The 24358-nt window shown below is 43.3% G+C and overlaps 1 protein-coding gene across 1 annotated transcript; it reads right to left on the bottom strand.

Annotated features, from left to right (window-relative positions):
• Positions 1-69: 69 nt before the first annotated feature.
• Positions 70-23211, bottom strand: LOC116300658 (inactive pancreatic lipase-related protein 1). The gene is made up of 9 exons (XM_031709562.2): positions 23063-23211; positions 21845-21934; positions 4275-4535; positions 3302-3619; positions 2860-3042; positions 2155-2376; positions 1739-1856; positions 1250-1402; positions 70-959 (listed from the first exon to the last, which is right to left on the bottom strand). The coding sequence occupies exons 2-9, from the start codon at positions 21906-21908 to the stop codon at positions 878-880; spliced, it is 1401 nt and encodes a 466-aa protein (XP_031565422.2). The 5' UTR covers positions 21909-21934; positions 23063-23211; the 3' UTR covers positions 70-877.
• Between the last annotated feature and the right edge of the window lie 1147 nt (positions 23212-24358).

The raw sequence follows: 24358 nt of genomic DNA, 5'->3' as shown, positions 1-24358 counted from the left end.
AAAAAGGATATTCATCATCGACAGGTCATATTAAGATGATGAAAGACGGAAGAAGGAAAACGAAAAAACTCCAACTGAAAACAGACTGATTCAATCGCCCTATTTCATTATGACGTCACATTAATGAAAACGATATTTCGTTTTAACACTACTGAAGAATCATGGTCGTTTGAGGGTGACATAACGTTGGCAAAAACACAAAGAAAACAAGGACTTAGAACTCAGTGATAGCTACCAAATACCGCGGTGACAGTATACATAAGATAAGGCTTATAAAATGTTTGAAAAACAAACATATCAATAGGCTTGGCTTCATTTGACTTCCACGACCATGATGCTTTGCAGATTGTTTTTCTTATTCAAATTTGTGTTCCCTCATGAGAATAATAAGACAGTTGGTGCTAATTAAATGAACGAAAAAAAGTGTGCAAGGGAGTCTGGTAGTAGAGGTCAATGACGCCATCACGCAAACGTCATATTCAGCTTCAGCATTGTAAAATTAGTTTTAGCAAATCCTTGAAGTGCGGACACAGGGTGCGATGTACATGTTGCATGCGTCGTTGTTTCTACATCTGCGACGTGACATCGCAAGCGTCTAACACCCAAAAGACAGCCTTTTCATGCAACATTGCAGGCGACTGTCGCATTGCATGTTTGTCGCTCCTTTATCATGTACTTCACCATATAACTATGGTGATCATCCTTATAGTGCATGAGACGAGTGATGGAAAAATTGAAAGAGTCTACCTGACATCAGGACATAGCCTAAATCAATTTAAGATTTTCAGAGAAAAACTGAGCCTTTATCAAAATTCATATGCTTGTACATCAGGGGGAAATAAATTGTACTTTGTGACTGTTTTTAGTATCTGATCGTTTAACAAGATAGGTTACCAACTGTCAGTGCTTTTGTTGTTCGATCGTTATAATGAATCCACTCATGAAAGCAAGCGCTGTACCTGGGAACGTGAAGAGGAATGGTCATTGGTCATTATTATGATGAATGTTGAGTTATTTTGTCCTACCACAAGGGTGGATCCAGGATTTTTTTGAGGGGTTGTGGGTCTAAAACCTACACTCTTTTTGAAGTCATACATACACTATACCAGCCGTAACACATACATGATGATAAAGGTTTTTTGCTGAGGCTAATCTTCTCCTCAGACTACTCCATAGTTTTTCTCTGGAACATAACTGGAATTCCTGTACGGAGAGACATTTTAATTTCGAAGGGAAAAAGCAAACTTACGTAAAATACTTCCATCCAGTTCTGACTTTGATTTTATCGACTTTCCAGAATTCAGTGAGGTGCAAATGCCAAACACTGATTCCACGAAGTTCTCCAAGATCCATTGGGGATTTAGCGACAAAGCCTTCCACGCTACCACTGCTGATGTCTCGCCTGCACCACACAATGAAAATGAAGTATTAATAGAAAATATATGGGAGGAGTGACATGCAAAGCTTACTAAGGGAATAGCGAAAGGGATAAGGAGGGTAAGCGAGGATAAATGGATTTAAGAAAGTATGAAGCAGGAAAGATATAAGAAGAAAAGGAGGAAGGAAGGAAGGAAGGAAGGAAGGAAGGAAGGAAGGAAGGAAGGAAGGAAAGATATTAATAAGGAGGGAGGGATGGAGGGGTGGAGGGATGGAGGGAAGGATGGATGGTGGGATGGAGGGATCATGGAGGGATATTTCCATTTAGCTAGTGATTAGGGATGAAATATCATTAACTTACTGGACTAGTTTAATTGTCCCTGTACTCCCTCTTGTCCCGGATAACATGATATAGATATGTGCATTGATTCCAGACAACCAAGTATAAGACGTGTGAATCGTTACCAAGTAGTGATACACTGTGGAGGACCAAATCCAAAATAGTTAGCAAGAACAATACAACACATTTCTGGTATAGAATACTGAGACGTTTTCGGCGTGGACGTAATGTTTTCCCATTTCAGACCACGTGTCATTTCCTTGTTAATGATTTTTTTGTTTGAGCCGCATCCATATTCGTATGTCTTCTCGTGTGCAACCGTTAGACAAAGAAATGATATTCTATGGAATAACAATTACGCTGAAATGGGAAAACATTACGCTCAAGGTAAGGGTAATTTTAAAATATACTTTCTGCTTTTTTACAACTCTACTCACCGCAAAATGGAGGTTGCGAAGCTGTGTACAAAAAGAATTCTCCATTTCCGATGTTTTTATTCATATCTGCATCATACCCTATGCGTGGGCACCCTGCGTCACAGCTTAGACAGTGTCCGCGATCAAATTCCTCTTTAGAAATACAGCGGTAGCTTCGCCAAGGGCATGCGGATCTGATAGTCTCAGTGAAGTAAAGGGCAGACCGAACGTGATGGCAAGGACCTTCATGATCAAAGATTGACTAGTATTAAGAATTGTCTTCAATCTTGATCTAAGTATGGATGCAAACTAGCTGAAGATATTGAGCTGCATTCCAACTAAGATTCCAATGAATCTTATTCCTAAGATTACTTTAATGGAAAACATTTAATAAGGAAAACGGATGAACATTAGGACTTGAACAGTAAAGAGGGAATAGCCCCTTTGCAGTTAGCGGTCACATGTCTGTAAAGGAGTGCAAATCATTATTATTATTTTAAATTGGTGATTCCCTTAATCTACTCGTAAAGAAATGAATTAAACGATGTGTGACCAGCTAGTGTGTTACGAAATGCATTTTTATTACGATCTCTCGAAACAGGTTGTAGAAATTGTGTTTGCTCTCCATTAAATTTCACCCATGGGAATCAAAATGTTCATTCATTGCTCTCAGTGAATTAATCAGCACGTGATTACTGAGCTGGAAAGGGGCTATTGAGATATTACCATCAAGAGTATTGCACCCATCTTGAAAATCTCCTCCGTTTGGATAAAAGTCTCTATGACCCTGTGAGGCTGAGATGCCAAACATGTAGCTGCTATGGATGATGTCAACAAACTTTGCGTCACTTGGATCAAGTCTCACGTTAATGTGAGTATTCTTGAAGGTAAGTGTCGCTGGATCCAAGCCTGAAATATATCGAAAATATATAAATGAATATGGGTCGAGGCCGCTTTAAATTTGATATACGAAAGCAAAAATGGGAGGACAGATTTTTCACTTCTGGAGTTGACTGGGACGTAGAAAGCTTAAGATGAAAAGCACTCCATTCATGCTCAAACACTCGATACAGCCGTTGACGTTGCGCGCTACCTTTGTTGCAGTAGACACAAGGTGCAATATACCTTCAACCTTCAAATTTTCCCAATACCCTGAAACAAGACTAACCTGTTATCCTATCGAGAAAATCTCCCTTAGCTCTTAACCTTCTTCCAACGAAACCCGCAATGTGCGCGCCCAAACTAAATCCAATAATATGTATCGGAGAATGATCAACTCCAGCTCTTCTGATCAGTTCCTTCACGGCCATTATAAAATGCGCTACCTGGGCTCCAATGAGCCGAGTGTTTCCCACGGCTTGGTGATAAGGAAATTTGGCACCTTTTATCCAATCGACGATGATAACGTTTTGTCGCTCTTTGCGAAGCAACTCGTCTTTCATTTTGATGCCCCACCAGCCTTTGACGTCCATGATACTTTCCTCCGCTGTGCGTTGAATAAAAATATAATCGAATCATAGTTGGACGATTAGACAAAAGTGGACAAGATGACCTTATATATCAAAGGTATGGAAATAATTAAAAGGTGTTTATTTGCAAGTGAGACTGGTTTATTCAATGACTACTGATTTTATTTAGTACCATTCCTCCAGACGCGAAGCTGAACGGTATGGCAGCGCGAAGACATTTGCAACTATGCCGGGTATTTCGGCCCCAACACTGTTTTCCCTGGATTTACAGACTGATCAGGAAGCTCGGCCGAAATGGCCTACGTAGTCGGCACCAAGACCGTATATGGTTAACTCCTTGCTATGACCACTAGCCTGGAGCTCGGAATTTTTTTCCGAGAAGAATTTGCTTGACGCGCAAAAAAAAATTCACATCTTTAATAAATAAATTTCCAAGCAACAAAACTGGGTTTCGTTTGACGTCATTTTCTGTCTCGTGCAGAATGCTTATCACCTGAATGGCAAGTTTTCAATAGATTTCTTTCTGGTTGACAGCGTATGGTGGTCAGTGTTTGACCATCATGTGGAGCAGATAATGAGATTAAAGGACTTTTATCAGCTGATCAAAACCCAGCAATAGGATTATAAACCGCTTTAGCATTGACACAGGTATCCCACAAGATTTTTACTTACAATCAAGTGCAGCAAATCCATGGATTACAATCTTTGTCGGTAGCTTTGGATCAAACCGTGTTTGTTCAAGCACCTCGAGCACCTTAATCGCCTCGAAATTCCTGATGGTTTGGTACTCAGGGGTCGAGCTCGTGTAGAGAAGAAGCTTTGTATCAATTTTCCATGGGGCTTGGGGTAGGGGGACCAGTGTGAGGTCAAATGGTGGGGCGGAAGTGAAGCATCCATAAGGCGAGTAACAAACACTACTCCCCGACGAATCAACTAAAAGGAAACAATAGTATTCTATATTAGATACGCAATTATGCTCCAAACGTAAATAGTGAGGTATGAGGAAAATGCGAGTCCTTTTACAGCTGGACCTATGTCTATAGAAGTGAAAATAACATTCATGGCTTTGCCTCAACCAAACTTAACCTGGAAAACCCGTAATCTTTCGAAAATTCTTTATCAGAAATGAAATAAATAAATAAATAAACTTGACATCGTATAGTAGCTTAAATCATAGGACCATATTCCACTCATAACTCAAAACCTTTCAAACAATTTCCGATTCTTAGAACTAATGACATTCATGCAACCTTCAACAGAACGGCTTGATAGCTTGAGGGTCACTTGAGGGAGCAGCAGTAAGGGGGACTCGCGATCGATGCCAAAGATATACGGGTTTAACTCGCGGATTTACGAAGACGGGTACAGCAGATTTACGGGTATTTTACCAAGACCTAAAGTTATTTTGGTATCGCAAACGGAGGTTAAAATATTCCTTAGATATACATGGCCACCATCAACGACATTCAAAACAAAACTGTGCGCAGGCTCGGAAATCAGGTGATGGATAACTCAGACGCTGACTTTGTCTTCGCTACATTTATGGAGGGAAAGACAGACAAAACTATGAATCACAAAATGGCTGAAAAGATAATCAACAGAATGCCGGCCGGTGACTACCGTTTGGAGTTGACATTCGTAAAGTACTTAGACGGTGAGTGGATAATAGAAAAGGGTCGTAATCCTATCAGAGCGTCTGGTAAGCAGAACCTGTTCGTTTTGAATAAGCACACACGACCGGGAGCACTTGAGGGAATAGACATGCTCTTCTACGAGGTCGCTTACCCGGTTACCGTGGTCATTTACGGTGCATACGAGATTAAGAAGCCGGACGTTAAGAAGTTGCGACCAATGCGACATCCTGGTAACTGCGTTGGGAAGCTGGTTAGGGAGTTTTTCGAGGATTCCTCTCGGGGTGGTAAGCTTACGCCAAAAAGAAGAGAAGCCATCAGGAAATGGGAGCATTCTACACGTAAAACTGGAGGCTCCATCGAAAACATCAAAAAGTTAGAAACTGCCTTAGAACGCCGCATACACGTGAAGGACATCACCGACGGTTTCATTTACGAAGGGACGAAAAAGTATGGAGGCCGGGGAGCGCCTATTGTTATCTATCAACACAACGCGCACGCATGGAGAGAACTTAGGTTTCCAAGAAAGAAGGAGACAAAGGTCTACAAGGGGTCACCACTCATAGATTTGATCCACGAGAATTCCATATGGCTAATGGATTCGGAAGGAAATCAATTCATGACGCAAGACGGCACTCTTTACCGGCCCGAGAGCGAACACCAGCGCATCCAAAGCGCCTGCGAAACCCTTGGTGAGGACTTTTCAGATGAGGTCCTTAGCTCCCGCAGTTTGGACTTCCTGGCCGCAAAGAAAAGAAACGGCTGGAAACCCACCCCAAAAGAATTCGGAGACATAGCCAAAGCCTGTGTAGAACACGGCCATGGAGGTCTGTGGAACATGGAGTACGACGAAGATCAATACGTATCCCTGGATATGAAACATTGCTACCCTGCCAGTTTTAAAGGCCTTGGGGATTGTAAGGAGTATTACGATAGATACGGGCATCCCGACTCACAATTCTTTCGTGTCGCGTTAGACTGTAAATACGACGCACCAGCAACAGGATTCGTCAGACTAACCACATGGGAGTTGGCAGAAGACTTACATCCAATAATTTACGCGTGGTACGGGAAACATCTACAGGAGAAAGAATGGATCCCCGTGCCCCTGCTGAAGTTTCTCGAAGAGCGTAAACTCCTCACATACACAGCGCATGAAGCCATACTTTGCCATAGCGCCTTCACACAATGGCTCCCAGAGCACAACCCCACAGCGCGGGTTGTCATAGGAAAGTTCACACAGGGCGCTAAGGAAGGAGAAAAACACATGCAACGGCGTTTGATAACAGACGACGGTGAGTTGAGCTTCTTAATAAAACGCGCGCATGAGCAAGGAACCATGGTGTCCGTAGAGAAGTGGAATTATTTCATAGAAGGCCAAGGGGAACGGCAATGGAATGCGCTGTGTTATTACCAAGATCATCGCCCGCAATATTACCATCTTCGGGCCAGCATGTTAGCATATGCGCACATTAATCTATTGTCAATGCTGTTGCGGTTTGACAAAGAGGATATCCCACGCGTAGCCACGGATTCTTTGTATGTAAAGCTAGAAGTGTTAGAAAAGATGCAGGAATTCTATACAGAGGACGAACTTGCAGAGAGCGGTCAATGGCGCGTCAAAGACGAAGAAATAAAGGCCTGGAGAGAACGCGTAGAATACCACGGGGAACACACACATGGTTCAATAACGCCCACTGTGGAGCCTTTACCGTCGGTTGCCAATCCAATATCTTACAAACGCTTCTCTTACCTCTACGGAACCGGTGGCAGTGGTAAAACTACGCGTGTCTTGAAACTATTTCCAAAGATAAAGGTGTTAACACCAACGCATCGTCTGGAGCGAGAATTAGCGGAGATGGGTTACGATGCGCAGACGTACCACAGCTTCTTCCGCTGGAATGGTCAAAAGTGGGTACCAGAAGCCATCCACGACATACCCCCGGTGATACTTTGGGATGAGATTTGCACCGTTCCTTTAGAAATCCTGCAGGAGTTCGTAGAATTCCTCCGTGGAAAGTGTCAAGTGATATTCGCCGGAGATCCTTGCCAGCCTCCTCCAATAACCGGAGAGATGCCCCATAAATGGTTAAAAGAAATGGTAGACCACTCCGAAGAAATTAACACCGACTACCGCAGTAAGGATCAAGTAAGAAACCTAAAGGCGGAACTTCGTGGCCGCAGCGATGCCGAACAAAACAAGATACTTCGCAAACGTGTACGAGCAAAGAAATACGAGGAATTCCTTCACGCGTGGCATCCAAAGGATTTGGTGTTGAGCAGCAAGCGCGCAGCACAATCACGCATACAGAAAGACCTGCTGAATATACACCGCGAGCGATTCCCTACATATCCCGTGCCCGTCTGCTATAAACCCCACGACACCCGAATGCAAAAAAGAGACGTATGGGTGCCAGGCACCGACATCCAACTGCAGAATGCCGTAACTCACGATAAAGCCTGGGTGCCCATAGAAAAAGTAGAAAGAATTACCTCACACCCCGATTGGCGCTTAGGTTATTGTATGACAGTCCATAGCGCGCAGGGACTTACCATAAAAGAAACCTTATGGGTCATAGACCAGCGGCTGTGTTGGAGCAACCTTATCTACACCGCCGTAAGTCGTGTGGAGTATGCCAAACAGTTAAAAAGGGCCTGGGGGCCACAAATGCGTTACGACCGCACCCCAGAAGACGTAGCCAAAGAGAACATTGCTAAGAAACTCCTTCGCTACAAGCGCCACGACGAAGAAAAGAGCAAAGATCCCCGCTATGCGGGGATAAAGTTTGACCTATGCGTGGACGACGTCTATAAGAAAGGCGCCCGCTGCGCAAAGTGTAACATACCTCTACTATGGAGGTTTGACCCGAATGACGATCAACAGTTCTCCGTGGATCGTATCAACAACAAGCGCGGCCATTGCAGAGGCAACGTAAGACTGACATGCCTAGAGTGTAATCGTGCGCGTGGAGCAGCACTACTTTGAGTCTTTGGGGACTATGAGCAGCTCTTCCTTGACAAATCCACGACTTGGGCCATTTAGGTAATACAACACGGGTTGCCCTTCCTTGGTGACGGACTTCGAAATCTCATACGTTTCCAAAGACCAGTTAGGATCCGTGGCTCTCTTACTGCCACCTTCGAGTTCCCCCGGCTGATAGAGGTATCTGACCACTATGTCGCGGGGTAGCTTTTTTTCCTTCAGTCCGACCGCCCTCGAACTTCTGACGTAGGACTTGTGTTCCACGTGTTTCTTTTTTATGGCATCCCTGGGTTTCATTCCCGTAGCCCTGGCCGCCTCGTTGTTCAAAGCCGCGACGACCTGGGGGAGCCTCTGAGTCCATTCCCTGTTGCGTTTGGAGGGATCTTCCAGCTCTTTCCAATACTGGTACCCAAAGAGACGCTCGGCCAGGGTCTTATTGAATCTTTCGACGATGCTCTGACCCCTGTGGTACTCTGCCTCGGCTCTCCTAATTTTAGTGCTGTGGTCTTTCAGGGTTTTGGTAACCACGCCCATGAACTCCGTCCCCGCATCCACTTGCAGCAGCTTAGGCCATTTCAAGACGCGCTTATAAATCCTACCTAGGGCTTCTGCGACTTCCCCAGAATCCTTGCTGGTTATGGGTTCGGCGTCCTTGTATCTGCTTGCGATATCAACTACGGTCAAAGCGTACCTATAGGTCTTTTTTCTCACCTTGTCGTGCGGTAAGAAAAGCAAGTCCGCCTGATGAACTTCATTAGGGGTATTTACGGTAAAGCTGGGCCTGGGAATGTACTTAGGCACGGGAAGATAAACCTGCCAGAGGGTTTGTTTTCTTAGCCAGTTCTTAGCCGTTTCATCTGATACCCTGGCCGCGGTCGCGAGTTTCTTGATGGCCGACGCTCCTTTCCAATAGCCTTCAGGCCCATAGTAAATCCTTTTAAGTTTGTCCTCTACGCGGCCCATTATATGAATAGAATCGCGCTTCGCTTGATTCAAGCGAAGGATAGGACAAGATTGATCTTACGTCCGTTAAAATCCACCGTCTTTCCGTCCACTTTGATGGTGATGTTTATGCTTTCTACCAAATTAGACAAGTCATAGCTCAAAGAAATGGGAGTGTATTCTACTGGGTCAAATGGATTACCTTTGGGCAGAAACTTGGACATAAGAGAAGACTTTTCTCCATTGTTGTAACTATGGACCAAGTCGCAATAGACTTCGTAAGAGGATGCGACTTTCCATTTCACAGGTATGGCTGTGTCGGTAATTGTCTTGCCCGAGGCACATAATAAAGATCCCAATGGGTCAGACTTTCCAAAAGTTACTGAATAGTTTGGCATATTATGTTTGAAGGTCATTTCGTGCGGCAATCCTGTGGTGAGCGTATAACCGTGTTTTGCTAATTCCTTAGCAAGGGTGATTGGTGTGTAATGTCCATCGGGCAGCAATACGCCTTGATAATTGCCGCCGCCTTTATGCTCAGTGACCAAGGCATTGACTAAATTATACCAAGAATTGTACAAAGAGCAACTAACCAGCCTAACCTTATGGGCTTTAATGGGGGGATTCAAATAAGTGGTAAAGTCATTCTTGTCGCTTTCCAAAAAGACGATCATATATTTCAGGAAACACAGTTCCCTTCGTTAGAGCAGATACCCCAAAGCTACGCCTCCGGCCAGCCCTGCGACTCCTACGAAGACCAACTCATTGTCTTTTTGTTTCTTAGAAGGCTGATAGTAATTCTTAAACTGAGGCCTTTTTAACCCCGTTAATGCCGCGGGGTGTGCTTGCGCATAGAGCTTAAAGGCGTAGTCTGTATTTTCGAAGTTTTTATTCGCCTGCATTTGGTCTTGGTAGTTCTTGTCCAACCAATCCCTGTAAGCTTGTCTTTTTTGATTCCAAGCTGCCACGTCTCGCTGATATTTCTCCAGCGCTAAATCATGCCTTTTCCTTTCGGCGGCCAAATCTCCGCTGCGATCACCTCTAACTAATCTATCCAAATACTGACCACCATAATTAGCTCCAGTGAATGCTAAAGCTGCAATAACTCCACCTGCGACCACGCTAGCCATTTATATTAGACGGAAGCAAAGCTTACGTCGTCGGCAGGTACTTTTCCTTCCGTAGGTAATCCTTTACCATGATAGCTCCGCCTACGGCAGCGGTCATCTTGGCAAAGTTAGCGAAGCTCTTGCTTGGGTCTTCAGTAAAGTCTTCTTTGAGCACTTTCTTACCAACCCAACCAATACCCGCAACAATGGAAGTAATGATAGCTGCTTCTTCAACAGTTTTCAATAACGCGGTTGACATTATATTACAAAGCGAGAAGGAAAATCTAGGTCGCCACGGCACGTGGTGATGAATCTACTCCATTTCAGGGATCTTACTTTTTCTAACAGCCGGTTCCACAGGTGCGTGATATGTTGGTGGTTCTACTTTTGGCTTCGTAGCCCGCCATTGTAAGTAAAGGCTGCCTGCTGCTATAGCAACTCCTAACGCGCCAATGACGTACCCAGGATTAATAAAGGATTCCTCTTCTTTTTCCTCCACCTTTTCCTCTTTCTTTGCTTTGTTCTTCCTATTCATCTCCGCGAGCTTCTTCCCCGCGGCAACTCTGCCTGGAGATTTAGCCTTGGTAATCTTCTGCTCCTCTTGGGGCTGCTCTACCTTCGACTCTGGTTCCATTTATATCTAAGGACTTGAAGGACTTGATAAGTAACTTAAGGTAACCTGAGCAAGTACTTGAGAAGTACTTGAGAAGGACTTGATAAGTACTTGAGAATGACTTAAGTAAGTACTTAAGGACGACTTGACTAAGTACTTGAGGCGACCTGGGTAATTCCTGAGGACGACTTGACTAAGTGATCAGGTACCTCAGCAAGTGCCGCCTGGAAGACCTTTTCGACTTCTCTGTCCTTCTTGAAGTCCTTCCAAGACACCAGTACCTCCTTCAAGTCGACATGCTGAGCTACGTGAAGTGCCGCAGAGGCGACTGCCATTAACTTACCGCACTTCAAAGACAACCACCCGCAGGTTATCTTAAGTTCTTGGGCGATGACATAGTCCTCGCTTATGTCCTTCCGCAGTTGCTCCACGTCGTCTATGGGCAGCGCAAGTCCGAGAAGCTTGGTGGCCAGCTTAATGGCTGAGTCTGCTACGGCGTCCGTGGTCTTACTTGCAAGGGCGGCCTCGTACCTCTTATGGAACTTCTTAACTTCCTCTTCTGACAACTTATTAACTTGCTCATGGGTAAGTTCCTTGCCTATCATTTCTTTACACTTCCCCGAAGACACAAGGATGTTAAGTTGTTCCTTAAGGTTACTTTCGTCTAACTGCGCGGGGACTTCATCTAAGAGCTGCTCAATGTCCATATATGTTAATGGAATACGGAAACCTCAAAGAGAAGATCATTTTGGAATGTTGGTGCGTTTTTAAATGCCGCATGTATTCGTGTAACTGTTCCTTGGATATCTCACCGCCGTAGTCGCTTAAGATGGTTTCCAGGTCAGACTTACTTGGAGTATAAAATACTACGAGAGAGCCTATGTTTTCCCTGAAGGGCTTAGAGACGCTGGTAAGCTGCTGCGAGAGCAACCAAACGCTGATATTGTCGTGTCTACCGCTGAAGGCGAGCTTAACGAGCTCGGAGGTGCGCTTTTTTACGTCGTCCCCGCAGGCGATGTCATCCAGTATAAGGAGCGTCTGCGTATCTTTAGGGAATTGCTTATGCCAGAACTTCAAATGGCTGGATAACTCGTTAGGGTCTAAGATATCTACGAAGAAGTCGTCATCTTTCACTCCTATGCCCGTCCAGGTGCGGTTATTCACGTAGGTGGGGCATAATAGCACGATATAGTCGAAGCGGTATCTAAAGGGTCCTAATAGCTGCTCCACGACGAACTGCGTTTTGCCGCAGCCGGTGGGTCCTACTATCAGGGCATTGCAGGGAATATGGTTCGGATCCATTATATATACGATGGACCCAGTGGACGCAGTAAGAAGGATTGCCGGCGACGCAAAGGTTAAAAGAGACACCATAGAAATGCAAAGGGAGGAGATCGATCGGTTAAAGGAGCGCGTGCAGGAATTGTACGATGAAATGTGCGGTCTGAAGCGTGCAGAACGGTTTGGCGCGCTGATAACGATGGCAACGTGGGCTAAAGAAAGCGTTAAGGACTTTATGCGATATCCCCTGTAGAATGTCGACGTTTAGGTTAAATCTTTGTTAAGTATATGCTATTTAAAAAGTGTCTTAGAATGTTTACAATAAGGTTAAATCTTTGTTAAGTCGCCCATAAGCTATTCCAAAGAATGCCTCAGAATGTTGACGTTTAGGTTAAATCTTTGTTAAGTATATGTGGAAACTATTCCAAAGAATGCCTCAAAATGTTGACGTTTAGGTTAAATCTTTGTTAAGTATATGTGGAAACTATTCCAAAGAATGCCTCAGAATGTTGACGTTTAGGTTAAATCTTTGTTAAGTATATGTGGAAACTATTTAAAAAGTGTCTCAGAATGTTGACAATAAGGTTAAATCTTTGTTAAGTATATGTGGAAACTATTTAAAAAGTGTCTCAGAATGTTGACAATAAGGTTAAATCTTTGTTAAGGATGTTAAATGGAGGCTAAGATACTGTTAAGTATATATGGACTGTTTGATGTGTAAAAAGGTGTTCAGCACCAAACAAAGACTGCAATACCATATTCGGCATGGAGTTTGCACGAAGAAGCCAATTAGTAAGGTTTGTAAGGATTGCGGTAAGGAATTCAGCACCGTTCAAAAGATGCAACAACATCAGGATAAACGCATTTGTGGGCTTTGTAAGGACTGTAATAAGGAATTCCACAACCCCTTCGAAATGCAGCAGCATCTGAAAAGGGGCGTCTGTAATCGAACCAGACAGTGTAGTTTCTGTAATAAGATACTTAGTAGTCGTCAACGTTTACAGACGCACCGGAGAACGCATGATTATAGGTTTCTCTCCCGCGCTTACGACTTGGAAGGCGTGGATTGCTACCAATGTGCGGATTTGATGTGTCGCTGCCCGCATAAAGAGGATTACTTAAGGAATCGCATAGATTACCATAAGAAGATAGTCCGTACTTTCCCCTCTTTTGAACGCGCCGAAGGCGTTCCGTGGACTAAAAGGGAGTATTGGAGGCAGGAGTGCGATCGTTGTGGTTGTGTTAGAGAAGAGGAACATATCTTCAACTGTCTTAACAAAGATTTAACCTAAACGTCAACATTCTGAGACACTTTTGAAATAGTTTCCGGGGTGTCTTAACAAAGATTTAACCTAAACGTCAACATTCTGAGACACTTTTGAAATAGTTTCCGGGGTGTCTTAACAAAGATTTAACCTTATTGTTAACATTCTGAGACACTTTTGAAATAGTTTCCGGGGTGTCTTAACAAAGATTTAACCTTATTGTTAACATTCTGAGACACTTTTGAAATAGTTTCCGGGGTGTCTTAACAAAGATTTAACCTTATTGTCAACATTCTGAGACACTTTTGAAATAGTTTCCACACATACTTAACAAAGATTTAACCTTATTGTTAACATTCTGAGACACTTTTGAAATAGCATTTCTTGGGGCCTTTAATAGTAAGGTAGGGTTTGCGCAAAGAGTCTCAAATCCCATCCTTATTTTTATTTATTATTATTAAGGATAATGAATAATAATAAATAAAAAAAAGGACCCCTTTTAAAGGTATATGCTAGCCTACGCAGCTGCCTTTCTGGGAGGCATTCTAATTACCCTTTCAATATATGGACTGTATTACTTGCGAACTACCTGCCGACTGCATTACCCCTCGTAAGCCGCCGCGTAAAAAATACACCTGCCTTCATTGCGACAGGGTATTCTCCGAAGAATCCTTTGTGGGGCATTGGTGCTCCGCGGATCCTAAAGCGCAGCGGACTTTAGCAGACGCGCTTAACTACAAAGAGGAGATGGAGTGACTCTTCTTTCAATGTCAAACTTCCATCGGCCATTTACCTTACCATAGCTGCGTAAGTGGGTGAATTCCTCGCCCTGAATTACGTACCGCACGCAATCCGGCGCCCAAAGGGAATATTCCTTGCCTTCTAAGTCTTTGAGGACTAACCGTAAACGGTCGATGTCTTCGAAGACGACGTAATTTTTTATTTCGTATGCTTTACCGTGGACAAGATCACGCCAATGAATTAAGTTGAGCTTCATTATACCTATGGAATATCTTTAGGTGCGTTTTCAAAGTGTCGTAGGATTTGAACCGCTTTACACAGCCCTTACAGGGAATACGAATGCCATCCGCGTAATCCATGAGGGCACGACAGATAATGTCGTAATCGTTGCTAACCATAGTTAGGTAACCATTTACATCAAGCTGCGCAATTTTTTTGGATTGCTTTGCGGACAAGACACCGTTTCCTTTTGGGGTTTTCAACTCAATACACAACCCGCGGTATTTCTTATGCGCATTTAGGATTAAAAGGTCGGGTTGACCGGCTTGGTAGCCTTTTCGCCAGCAGGTTATTCGCTTGCTGTCTGAATCTTGAAGTTCGCCAAGACCCGGCGCTATGATGAAATCGGGGTAAAACCTACGTATGTAGTCGACTACCTTCGCGTGTAGGTCGGCTTCATTTTCGATCTTGAATACTAACTTGTTTGGGCCGCCAAACTGCCTTTCTATTGCATATTTACCCGTTTTCCTTAGCGCGGGTAGGACTTCTTCGAAGACCCAATCACGAAACTCCACAGCTTTGGGTAGTTTGGAGCTAAATGTCAGTTCGTACAGACCAGGTTCGGATATAAACACGGCATTTGGTTGCGTAGTAAAGGAGCGGTGATTCGCAGCCCCTTGTAGATCAGCCCATTTTTTCTGGTATTTCTCAGATACGTGTGCTCTAATCGCATCTCTAGGGCGCTCATAGCCCAACGCCAAAGCCACCTCCTTTGCTTTGAAGTACAAAGTTTCGCCTTGCACTATGCATTGCAGTTTGGTTTCGTTGTTTTCAAATACGCGAAGCATATTATACGTAAGGGATATTTTTTATCCTTTCGCTTGGCTCAAGGAACGCGAGCCTAGTAGGCAACGCTCTTTAGCTGATTCATTTCTACGCTCAGTTGCGCGTCAGACACGACGAAGACGTAGCAGTTTATTTTATCACCGTCGCCCGCGGAGGCATTCTTGGTGCGTTTGATTTCCAATGTTATGCCATCCTGCGTATTTACTAGACGGAGGCCTTGACCATGTAGGTCTTCGTCGTTAATGGTGCGCATGTCAATCCACAGCGCATACTTATCATTAAAGAATTCCTCGGGGCTAATTTGGTCTCCAAACTTGCGCATGGCCTCTCTGTACACGTCTGCGGGCTTTATCCCCTGGGAGTAGACCTTGTTTGGAACGCCGTTTATGTTGACCCCCACGTTAGTAATGTTGGGGTTGTGAAAGGCCTCGGAGTCGCGCTTACCAGCCTCATAGGGCTTAGCAAACACCAGCATCAACCCCGTAAGACTTCTTCGGGGGAGGTTAATGCTTTGGTTGATAACCTCATCCGTCTTATCCAGGAAGCTGAACGTCTTATACATCACTACGTGGTCGTAAAGGAATGCCTTGCCGGAGCTGTATTCCATGCCCGCGCTACGGGCCAGCTCTTCGCTGTACACCGTTTCGTACTGTAATTCTAGATTAGTGATAGAGTATGGGGTTGTCGTGGTAAGTGCACTGCTTAGCCCACCAATGATGTTATTAGCATCTGCTAAAGTTACTTCAAACTGCAGTTCGGATAACTGTCTTGGGTAATAGACACCGTGATTCGTAATCACTTCAAAGTCTAATGGTATGACATACTTGCTACCATAGGCGGTCTTTATTCGCTTTGCGTCTGCCACTGCGGTTTCTCCGCTGCCGTCAGTAGGTTGCGTTTTCGTAGGTGTGCGGACCTTACGCAGGATAACACTACCAATTCCTTGTTCTATCCTTTGCGCGCGGTCAAAGGCTGTCAACCATAGATCCTTATAGGTGGTATACAGATCGTACCTATTTAAGTCCAGCAAGGATTCCCCAGCAAACTTGATTCTCATCTTAGAAACGATGTTGCGACCCACGTTGTTAACGATAATCCTTTCATCTGTGGGGCTTTACTGTACCGCTAGGTCGAACCTTAAAGCCAAGGTGCCAGGAACCAATACTAGGTTATCCGTTAGGCGGGGCACGCCTACGTACAGCGTCTCCCCTGGCTTTGCGCTAGAAGGTGTGAATGTGACCCGGTGAAAGGTGCGTTCTGCTTTCAGCCCGCCAACCTGCTTAGGTAATACGTTGGGATTTAACTTTGAGCTTATCATATATAATGGAAGTAGAAGGAACAGACCCCGACTTCGATCCCACCACTGAGGAAGGTCAGGCTGACATTAACGACGGTGATGAAGAACCGCTGCTTCCCACCCAACAAGTCGACGATTCCCTAAGGGATAGGATTGCAAAGGCCCTAAGACATCCCAAAGCACGCGAGTACACGTTTCCGCGTGAGCACATAGAGCTTCAAAACATGGGCGAGCCGGAAGCTGCCGCGCGGGAAACCGTAGAGTGGGCAACGCAAGAGCTAAGGCAACGTTATTCCCACTTTGATGCTGACGACGTAAAACTCACAGAACGCGGAAACAAAGTTCTCATAAGCGTTCAAGACCTAAGATTTCCTGACAAAGACCGCTGGACGAAACCACAACCCCTCTTTGATGAGAATGGTGACGTTAGGGGTGACGTCTCAAGATTAAAAGGCTTCCAGCGTGCCACTAGAAGCATGTTAGAAAGGTTGGAAACCCTGAATGAAAAGGTCGCGCTAGAAAAGCGCGTCGAGGGACTACAAGAAACGTTGGAAGAAAGGGAAGCAGATTATATGCGACAAAACCGACTACTCCTCGATGCTCAAAAGAGAGAACTTAACGATAAAAACCAAAGAATAATAGAACTTAGAGAACAAACAGACAAAGCCCTACGCGATAGGGACCAAGCCCAAAAGGCCTTCGAACTTGCCCTGCAAGACCTAGACATAAGCAAGGAAGAAGCTAAGAACTTACGTACCACCATAGCTGGCTCTTTAGAGGAACGGCGGCGGTTGGTTGCCGAAATTAACACTAAGGAAGAACAAATCCGGCAAAGAGATCAGGCCATCGAAGACCTGGAGGGACAAATAGAGCGGCAGCAGGAAATAATCAATGACCAAACTCGTCCCGAAGAGGAAAGGGAAGCAGCTCAAAGGGAAGTGGAGGCCCTTCAGGAAAGAGTCGCGGAATTACAAGCGCAAAAGGAAAACCTGGAAAAAGAGCTGGGGCTTACCACCAAGGAAAAGGTAAAAAGAGCTCTGGTGAAGTATGGTATTCCGCTGGCGTTTGCGGTTGCTATTAGTACCGTAGTAGGAGTCATCCTATCCACGCTTAAGGCTACAGGCGCGGGCGTAAGCAAGTTAGGTAAGGGACTAACGGACTTGGGAAAAAAGATGGCAGCCGGTCTTCCTGGGCTGCTGGGTAGCGTCCTTAGCCTGGTACTTAGGACCGGCGGAGAACTGTTGAAGTTCGTGGGGAATAACATTTGGATCTTGGTCGTCGCTATTGGAGTGGTACTCCTGAAGAAGATGAAGGGTTAATCTTATCCTTATGTATTATGTCGGGCTTATCGTTGTCGGGCGTCCGAGGCGTCCTCGACTGAGGATAAGTAAAGATAGTATTCGCGCCGCCTTGATAATGCGGAACTAGCGGCAGCACGCTCATAGTACTAATGGTCTTATGATGCCAGGTCCTGTCGGGGGTGTTAGCGTATCCGTCCGTGCTATTTATGAAAGCATAATAACCAAGATTGCTACTACCGTCAGGGTAAATCTGTAACTTAGCATACTTACAATTGACTACCATTTGAAACGTAGCCACGTAAAACGCCTCATTACTAAATGGATATGGCTGCGCTGAGAAATGAGTAGGACTTCGATAGTTGGTCGATGCCCTATAAGGGGCTAAAGGCTCATCGTTCTCGTCAACCAACCTAAACCCTATGATTCCCGCCCGCCCCGAGGTAACGATAATACTACAAACGATCAACGCAAGACCTCCAACTTCAACCCACATCCCAATATCGAGCCAGGTGTGATCAGTATACCGCTCATCCCTTAAGTAATAAGCGTAATGGGCTTCCTTCCAATGTGGATTCATATATTAAAGGCTAAGCACCGTAAGAGTGCTTATGGTCTTGTGGTTATAGGTCGTATCCCTTTGATTTTCTATGCTATTTACGCAAACGCTCCCGGTGTCGTCTACGCGTATTTGCAGCTTTACCTTCCCATGGCAATCAGCAACCATGTGAAAAGTCCAAGTCGTAAGATTCTCAGCGCTATTCGTTGGCGGCTCTGTGGAAAAATGAACTGGCTCCCTGTTGTTTGTCTTCGCGCGCATAGGCTGCAGTATGCCATTCTCATCCAGGAACCTAAAGCCCACGTTGGCATGGCTGCTCGCGCCAATGCAAATACTACAAAGGATCAATTTCTTTCCTGAGTAGTTCAAATCCACGGACATACCCGTGACATCAACCCAAGACGCCTGGGTGTATTTTTTCTCGCCTGTGTAAGTCGTATAGACACAATCTACTCCAGCTACGTAGGGGTTGTTCATCGCCATATATAATAGCTCAGACCAATGCTTGCAGCTACTAAGCCGGCTTTTAGTAAGTTATGGTCATATTCCTCACGTATCGCAGGCAGGACCTTCTTCTTTACGTTCTTTGGTGTGGGCTTTTCTATGTGCTCCTTCTTAGGCTTCTCCACGAAATGGGGGATGCTCCTAAGAGTGTCAGAGTTCACGTCATTCACCCCAAACTTCATGTCCTTGGTAGCTCGCTGCAGCTTATTGTTGTAACCCACGACGGAATTGGCGTTGATAACCAAATTACTTGGCATCAACCAACAACCAGGCGACAAAGCGTAATCCAGTCGCACTTTAGACTGCTGCACTGCAAGTTGATATCTCTGCACCGACTTAGAGATCTCATTCTCAATAACAGCGCTTTCGAAGAGGACAAGGAATACTTGTTGCGTTTCCTGTGACGCACCACTGGCATCTACGATGGGGCTGCGAGTGCTAACTTGTGCTCCTAGAATGCAGTAAACAAAGGCTTCAATGCTGCGGTTAATCCTTGCTAGGTTTTTCAGTCCAATGCCCTTTGCGGCAAAGAAAGGCGCCCAAGGATATTTCTCTTTGCTTTCTATGAAGTAAATCAAGTCACCTTTTGACGCTTTACCCCCTAAGTCGGAGAATTCCCATCTGCTAGGATACCCCATACCCGGAGTTTCTATGCTGGCGCCAACATACGAAGCATAGGTGTAAGTCTCTCCTAAACCATGGGCGGCACCCTCTTTGTTGCGAAAATCAGGGTTGGTAAGCTTAAACTCATTCCTTAATCGCTCCCATGCGACTTTGTCATATTTGTTATCCTTCGGGTTAAAGATAGTGTCACTAGGAAGCGGTGCTCCTAACTCAAACAATATCCTACGAATAGTAAAAGCAACATGAAATCGCAGGAAAGGAATATGGAACATGTCCGCGGCTATACCGCATCCTTTAGTAGCAGCCCAGACAGCAAAGTTTAACTGCTGCGGCCAATACCGCATGTTGGGACCTGATAACCATTCTCTGGATTCTTTCCCTGAGGTATGTTTCATGGCAGTTTCTCTAAAGATGTCTCTGACTTTTATTTTGAAAGTCGTAGAACCCACGGGGATTTCTAAGGAGGTAACCATCTTAGCAAAGTCATTTGCGCCGCCTTTGTTATCGTAAAATGGGTAATCCTCCGTTGCCGGTAATAAATTCTCTGGAAAATTAGGCTGCCTTTCTTTATGCTCGGGTTTTGGGTTCTTTGGCTCCAAGTCCGCATTGCTGTACATTCTGGAGCCTTCATAGTAAATCCCATCGGGTCTTCTTTCGAACTTACTAGAGTCTGCATGCGGAAACATCTTCCTAAATGCTCTCCAGTTGGCATAATCCCTGTTGTCGTGATGTGGCTGCTCCTCAATATCATTCCCAAAAGCGTCGTACATTAGTATATATAATGGATGTTGTACCATCAGCACCTCCACTTTATCCTGATTTACCTAGGGAGGGACCTAACGAATTAAACGCTGAAAACTTTCGTCTGAATAAAGCGAACTTAATCTTGGCTTACTTGGAAGGGCAGGCAAAACACTACGAAAAAGTCCGAAAAAAGTACGTCAGAGCCCGGAGTACGCTACATAAGATTGCGATAACTTCAGGATCCATATCTGTTGTGTTAACGGGCTCTGGCGTTGCTACTTCGCTTACTGGGCCGGGAATAATCGTTGGAGTTCCTTTGGCCGGCGTTGGGGCAGCTTGTGGTATCATTTCGGCTGTTGCTACGGGCATTATGAAACAGTTGTCAAGCAAAATATCCAAGCATGACACGACAATAGCTCTATCTAGGGCTAAAGTAAATACTATTACCGACCTTGTCTCAAAGGCTTTGCGTGACAGAAAGATAGACGACGTAGAATTCTCGCTTATTCTGGCCGAAGAAGACAAATACGAGAAACTAAAGACGGACATAAGGAATAAAAAAACAGTCGTAAAAGATCTTTCCGAGGAATCTCGCAAAAAGATCTACCAAGAAGCGAAAGAAGAGCTTCAAAGAAAGCTTGCTCAGTAAATATCGTGACGGGATTCTATTTACATATCGAACGTCAGTCTAGAAATTACGCGTAATATTTATGCTAATTACTCATCTTATGGCATAAGATTTATGCTATTCGCTCATCTTATGGCATAAGATTTATGCTATTCGCTCATCTTATGCCATAAGATTCACTATCTTCTCGGAATCCATCCTAACAGGGGGTGGTTGGGGTCAATTTCGTAAAATATTTCGTAGATTACGTCAGGGTAATAAGGAATATCCTTATCCAGCCGACAAAACATCCACTCGGCTTTTGTCATATCAGAAACCTCGGGAATAGACTTACCGGTAATTTCAGACAAAAGATAGGGAATAGCTTTGTAATATTTCCCTAGTCTTAATTTTTTCAGCGTTTTCCGTAGACTTTGCGGGGTTGGCTCTTCTAAATGGTCTATGATTTTCTTCTTTACTTCGTCGCTTAAATATATCGGATGTAAACCTTGGATATGACTCATCCAGTCCCTGAAGTATTTTATTCTCTTATATGGCGTTTTCTTACGACCTCCATTGGCGTAATATTGCTCTCTGGTAGCATTTGGTACGGCATTACGAATATTCTTACCACATTCGTAACACTGCGCTGACGTGTCGTCTTCTATTTGCATTTTTTTACCACAACACCAAAAGGGTTCTGGCTTAGGTATGATAACTTTAGGTCTTAGACAAATTATGCAAAAGTCGTTAACGAACTTCTTACATTCGTGCATCGTATATTTATAAGATATTTTTTACCCCCGTTTGCGATAAATCTGCTGTACCCGTCTTCGTAAATCCGCGAGTTAAACCCGTATATCTTTGGCATCGATCGCGAGTCCCCCTTACTGCTGCTGAGGGGTATTTATGATAGCATGATGGTTCATAGCACATGACGGGCGTTGTTTGCCTATCATTAAGCTGAATGATACCTCACCTTTAGTTAGTCTAGCAGCAATGGTCAGAATGAAGACAGGTATTAAGAAGAGATGACGAGCCATCCCAGAAAGTCAAGTAATACCTGAAACTTGGAAAAAAAGAAGAAGAATTAAACGGCCCACGGTTTTTTTTTCTAATTTATCTTCGCCCTATCTCTTGCCAAGAAATGCATTCTTTGAGCCAATCAGAATAGAAAGATATTTATATGTATATTCCAGTTGAATAAATTACTAATTAACTAATTAGAAATGGATAAAATAAATGATAAATGATTTCTATCGGAGAATCTGAGTTCCCCTTTTAATCGGTGCCGGACAAATAATAAATTCATATGTACTTCCCGGCCTAGCTTATAAAAAAAATCCATGATAAATGATCTTTAATTGCATGTTTGAAAGTAATTCGTTTCTTAATATCAGTCGTTAATATATCTAATTGGCTATATAAATATAATAATATGTAATATATATAGCTAATTGCAATATCGATTACGCCGACTGAGACGAAGCAGGAAGTTCTATAGGAAAATGTATATCTGACAAAAAAATAATTATAGGAAATTGAAAAATAAACTAGCTATAGTGATAATTGAAAACACTTTTTAAACGGATAACCGTCTTTGGGTAAAGGAAAACCTGTCCTTATTCATAATATACTCAAGTATGATAATATTGCCCCTTAACAAGGTTTCGATGATAAATACTATCATAAATAGATAATACTTATGTCGTCACACGGAAAATATAAGAGACGTGAAAATTGATTGAATTCGTAGCAATCAAAAGAGGGGCTCGATTGATGTCTATCACCGAACTAATGGCGGTTCTACTCGATCCTCTTTCTGCCAGATCCGGGAAAAAATTTCCACAATTACAACTTGATTTCGAACTTCGTACATTCGTGCAAATATAACAGAAGACAACATCCAGCCTCAATAAATCTAAAACAATTAATCTTAAATTGGATATTTTTCTTCCGAATTCAAACTAGATTATTCATTGAGACGATTCTTGTAAATATAACAGAAGACAACATATAGACTCGATATAAATCAATAAATCTTAAATTATATATTTCTTTCCCGAGATCAAATTTGAATTAAGCATAACAGTTGTAATTTTCATTCGAACCCCTTTCAATGTGGATATCCTGTATGAAGAAAATTGGAGTAAGACGCAAGACAGAAGACTCCCCTAGTATTTGTAATTTTGCTTACCTTCTTATATCTGGACCAAGAAGATTGTTACCAGGACGAAAATGAACGAAATGGTATTCGGATCGGTATGAAGAAATAGGTCTAGATTTTTATATTGAAAAAATAAATATTGGTTGAAAAAAAATGCAGCTGTTCTAACCGACCGTGGACTTGCTCGACCTTGGAAGAAAAGTACCTCATTAAATATTTCCATTGGCTAATTTGTATGAAAATTCAATGGGTGGCCTTGGTTGGTGTAGTCGCACAGTAAAAGGCAAAATAAGTTTCTACTAATAAGATTATATTGTACGTCCTCAAATACGATAGATCTAACCCACTGGTTGTTTTTTTTTGTTGTTTTTTGTTTGTTTGTTTGTTTGTTTGTTGTTTTTTGTTTGTTTGTTTGTTTGTTTGTTTTGTTTTGTTTTCATTTCAGACCACATGTCATTCCCTAAAGCATCATTAAATTCAAACAAATAATCATATTCTAATGAGAGAGACACATGACTTGAAATGGAAAATATCATGCAAAGATGGATTAGATCCATTCGTAATTCAAATTGATACGAACGATGTTTTCAAAGTTAATAGGCTTAGCCATTTCGAAGTTGAGAAAGGGTTGAGTTGGCAATGCAGTGACGGAATTGTGGGGCTATGCTAGGGGCTATGTTATTAACATGTTTGATAAGCCAGCTCGTAGTTAAAAAATCGTTTCCAGTATGCATGCCTTTTTATCCCAAATTTCTCACCTTCTTTTATTTAAACCCTTAATCAAACAAAAGTTGAAGAAAAATTTGGGATAAAATTGAGTGCACATCACTGAAAACGATCCTCAAACTACGAACTGCATGGCTCATTTCTATGTGGCGTCTATTTTGTCCCCTGTACCAGACCCATAATGAATTACGAATTCAACTCAGTGTTCCAGTGGATAGCGAATAGCTGATAGCATAAGATCGTCTTATACTGTGCACACTTTTTATCAACAGTATTTCAATAGTTTTAATTAGTGTTCTAGGTATAGATTATTAAAGTTTACATTACGCGTGAAGTACAAAAAGAAAGTGTTTTAAATCTCAAGTTTCTCGGTATTGTAAATCAAACATGGTAGCTAATAATAACTTGGTGCTTCCAAACGAACAATTCGTTTTAAATATTCTCCTTTTGTATCCTTGCTGCAAAGTTTCTTCATCTTACCCAATTTTTTCAGCCCTAATTTATCAATTAACTAACTATTATATCAAATTAACACGATTTTCTCAATAAACCCGGAAATCTAAAGTATAAAATTCGATAAAATATAAGTAGAAAATCATC

This window comes from Actinia tenebrosa, unplaced genomic scaffold (genome assembly GCF_029948245.1).
Source record: "Actinia tenebrosa isolate PJP-AT-01 unplaced genomic scaffold, QUT_ActTen_1.0 PGA_scaffold15__27_contigs__length_11533743, whole genome shotgun sequence".
Lineage (NCBI taxonomy): Eukaryota > Metazoa > Cnidaria > Anthozoa > Actiniaria > Actiniidae > Actinia > Actinia tenebrosa.
Note: the sequence above shows the minus strand (reverse complement) of the source record. Positions and strands in the feature narration are given on the sequence as shown.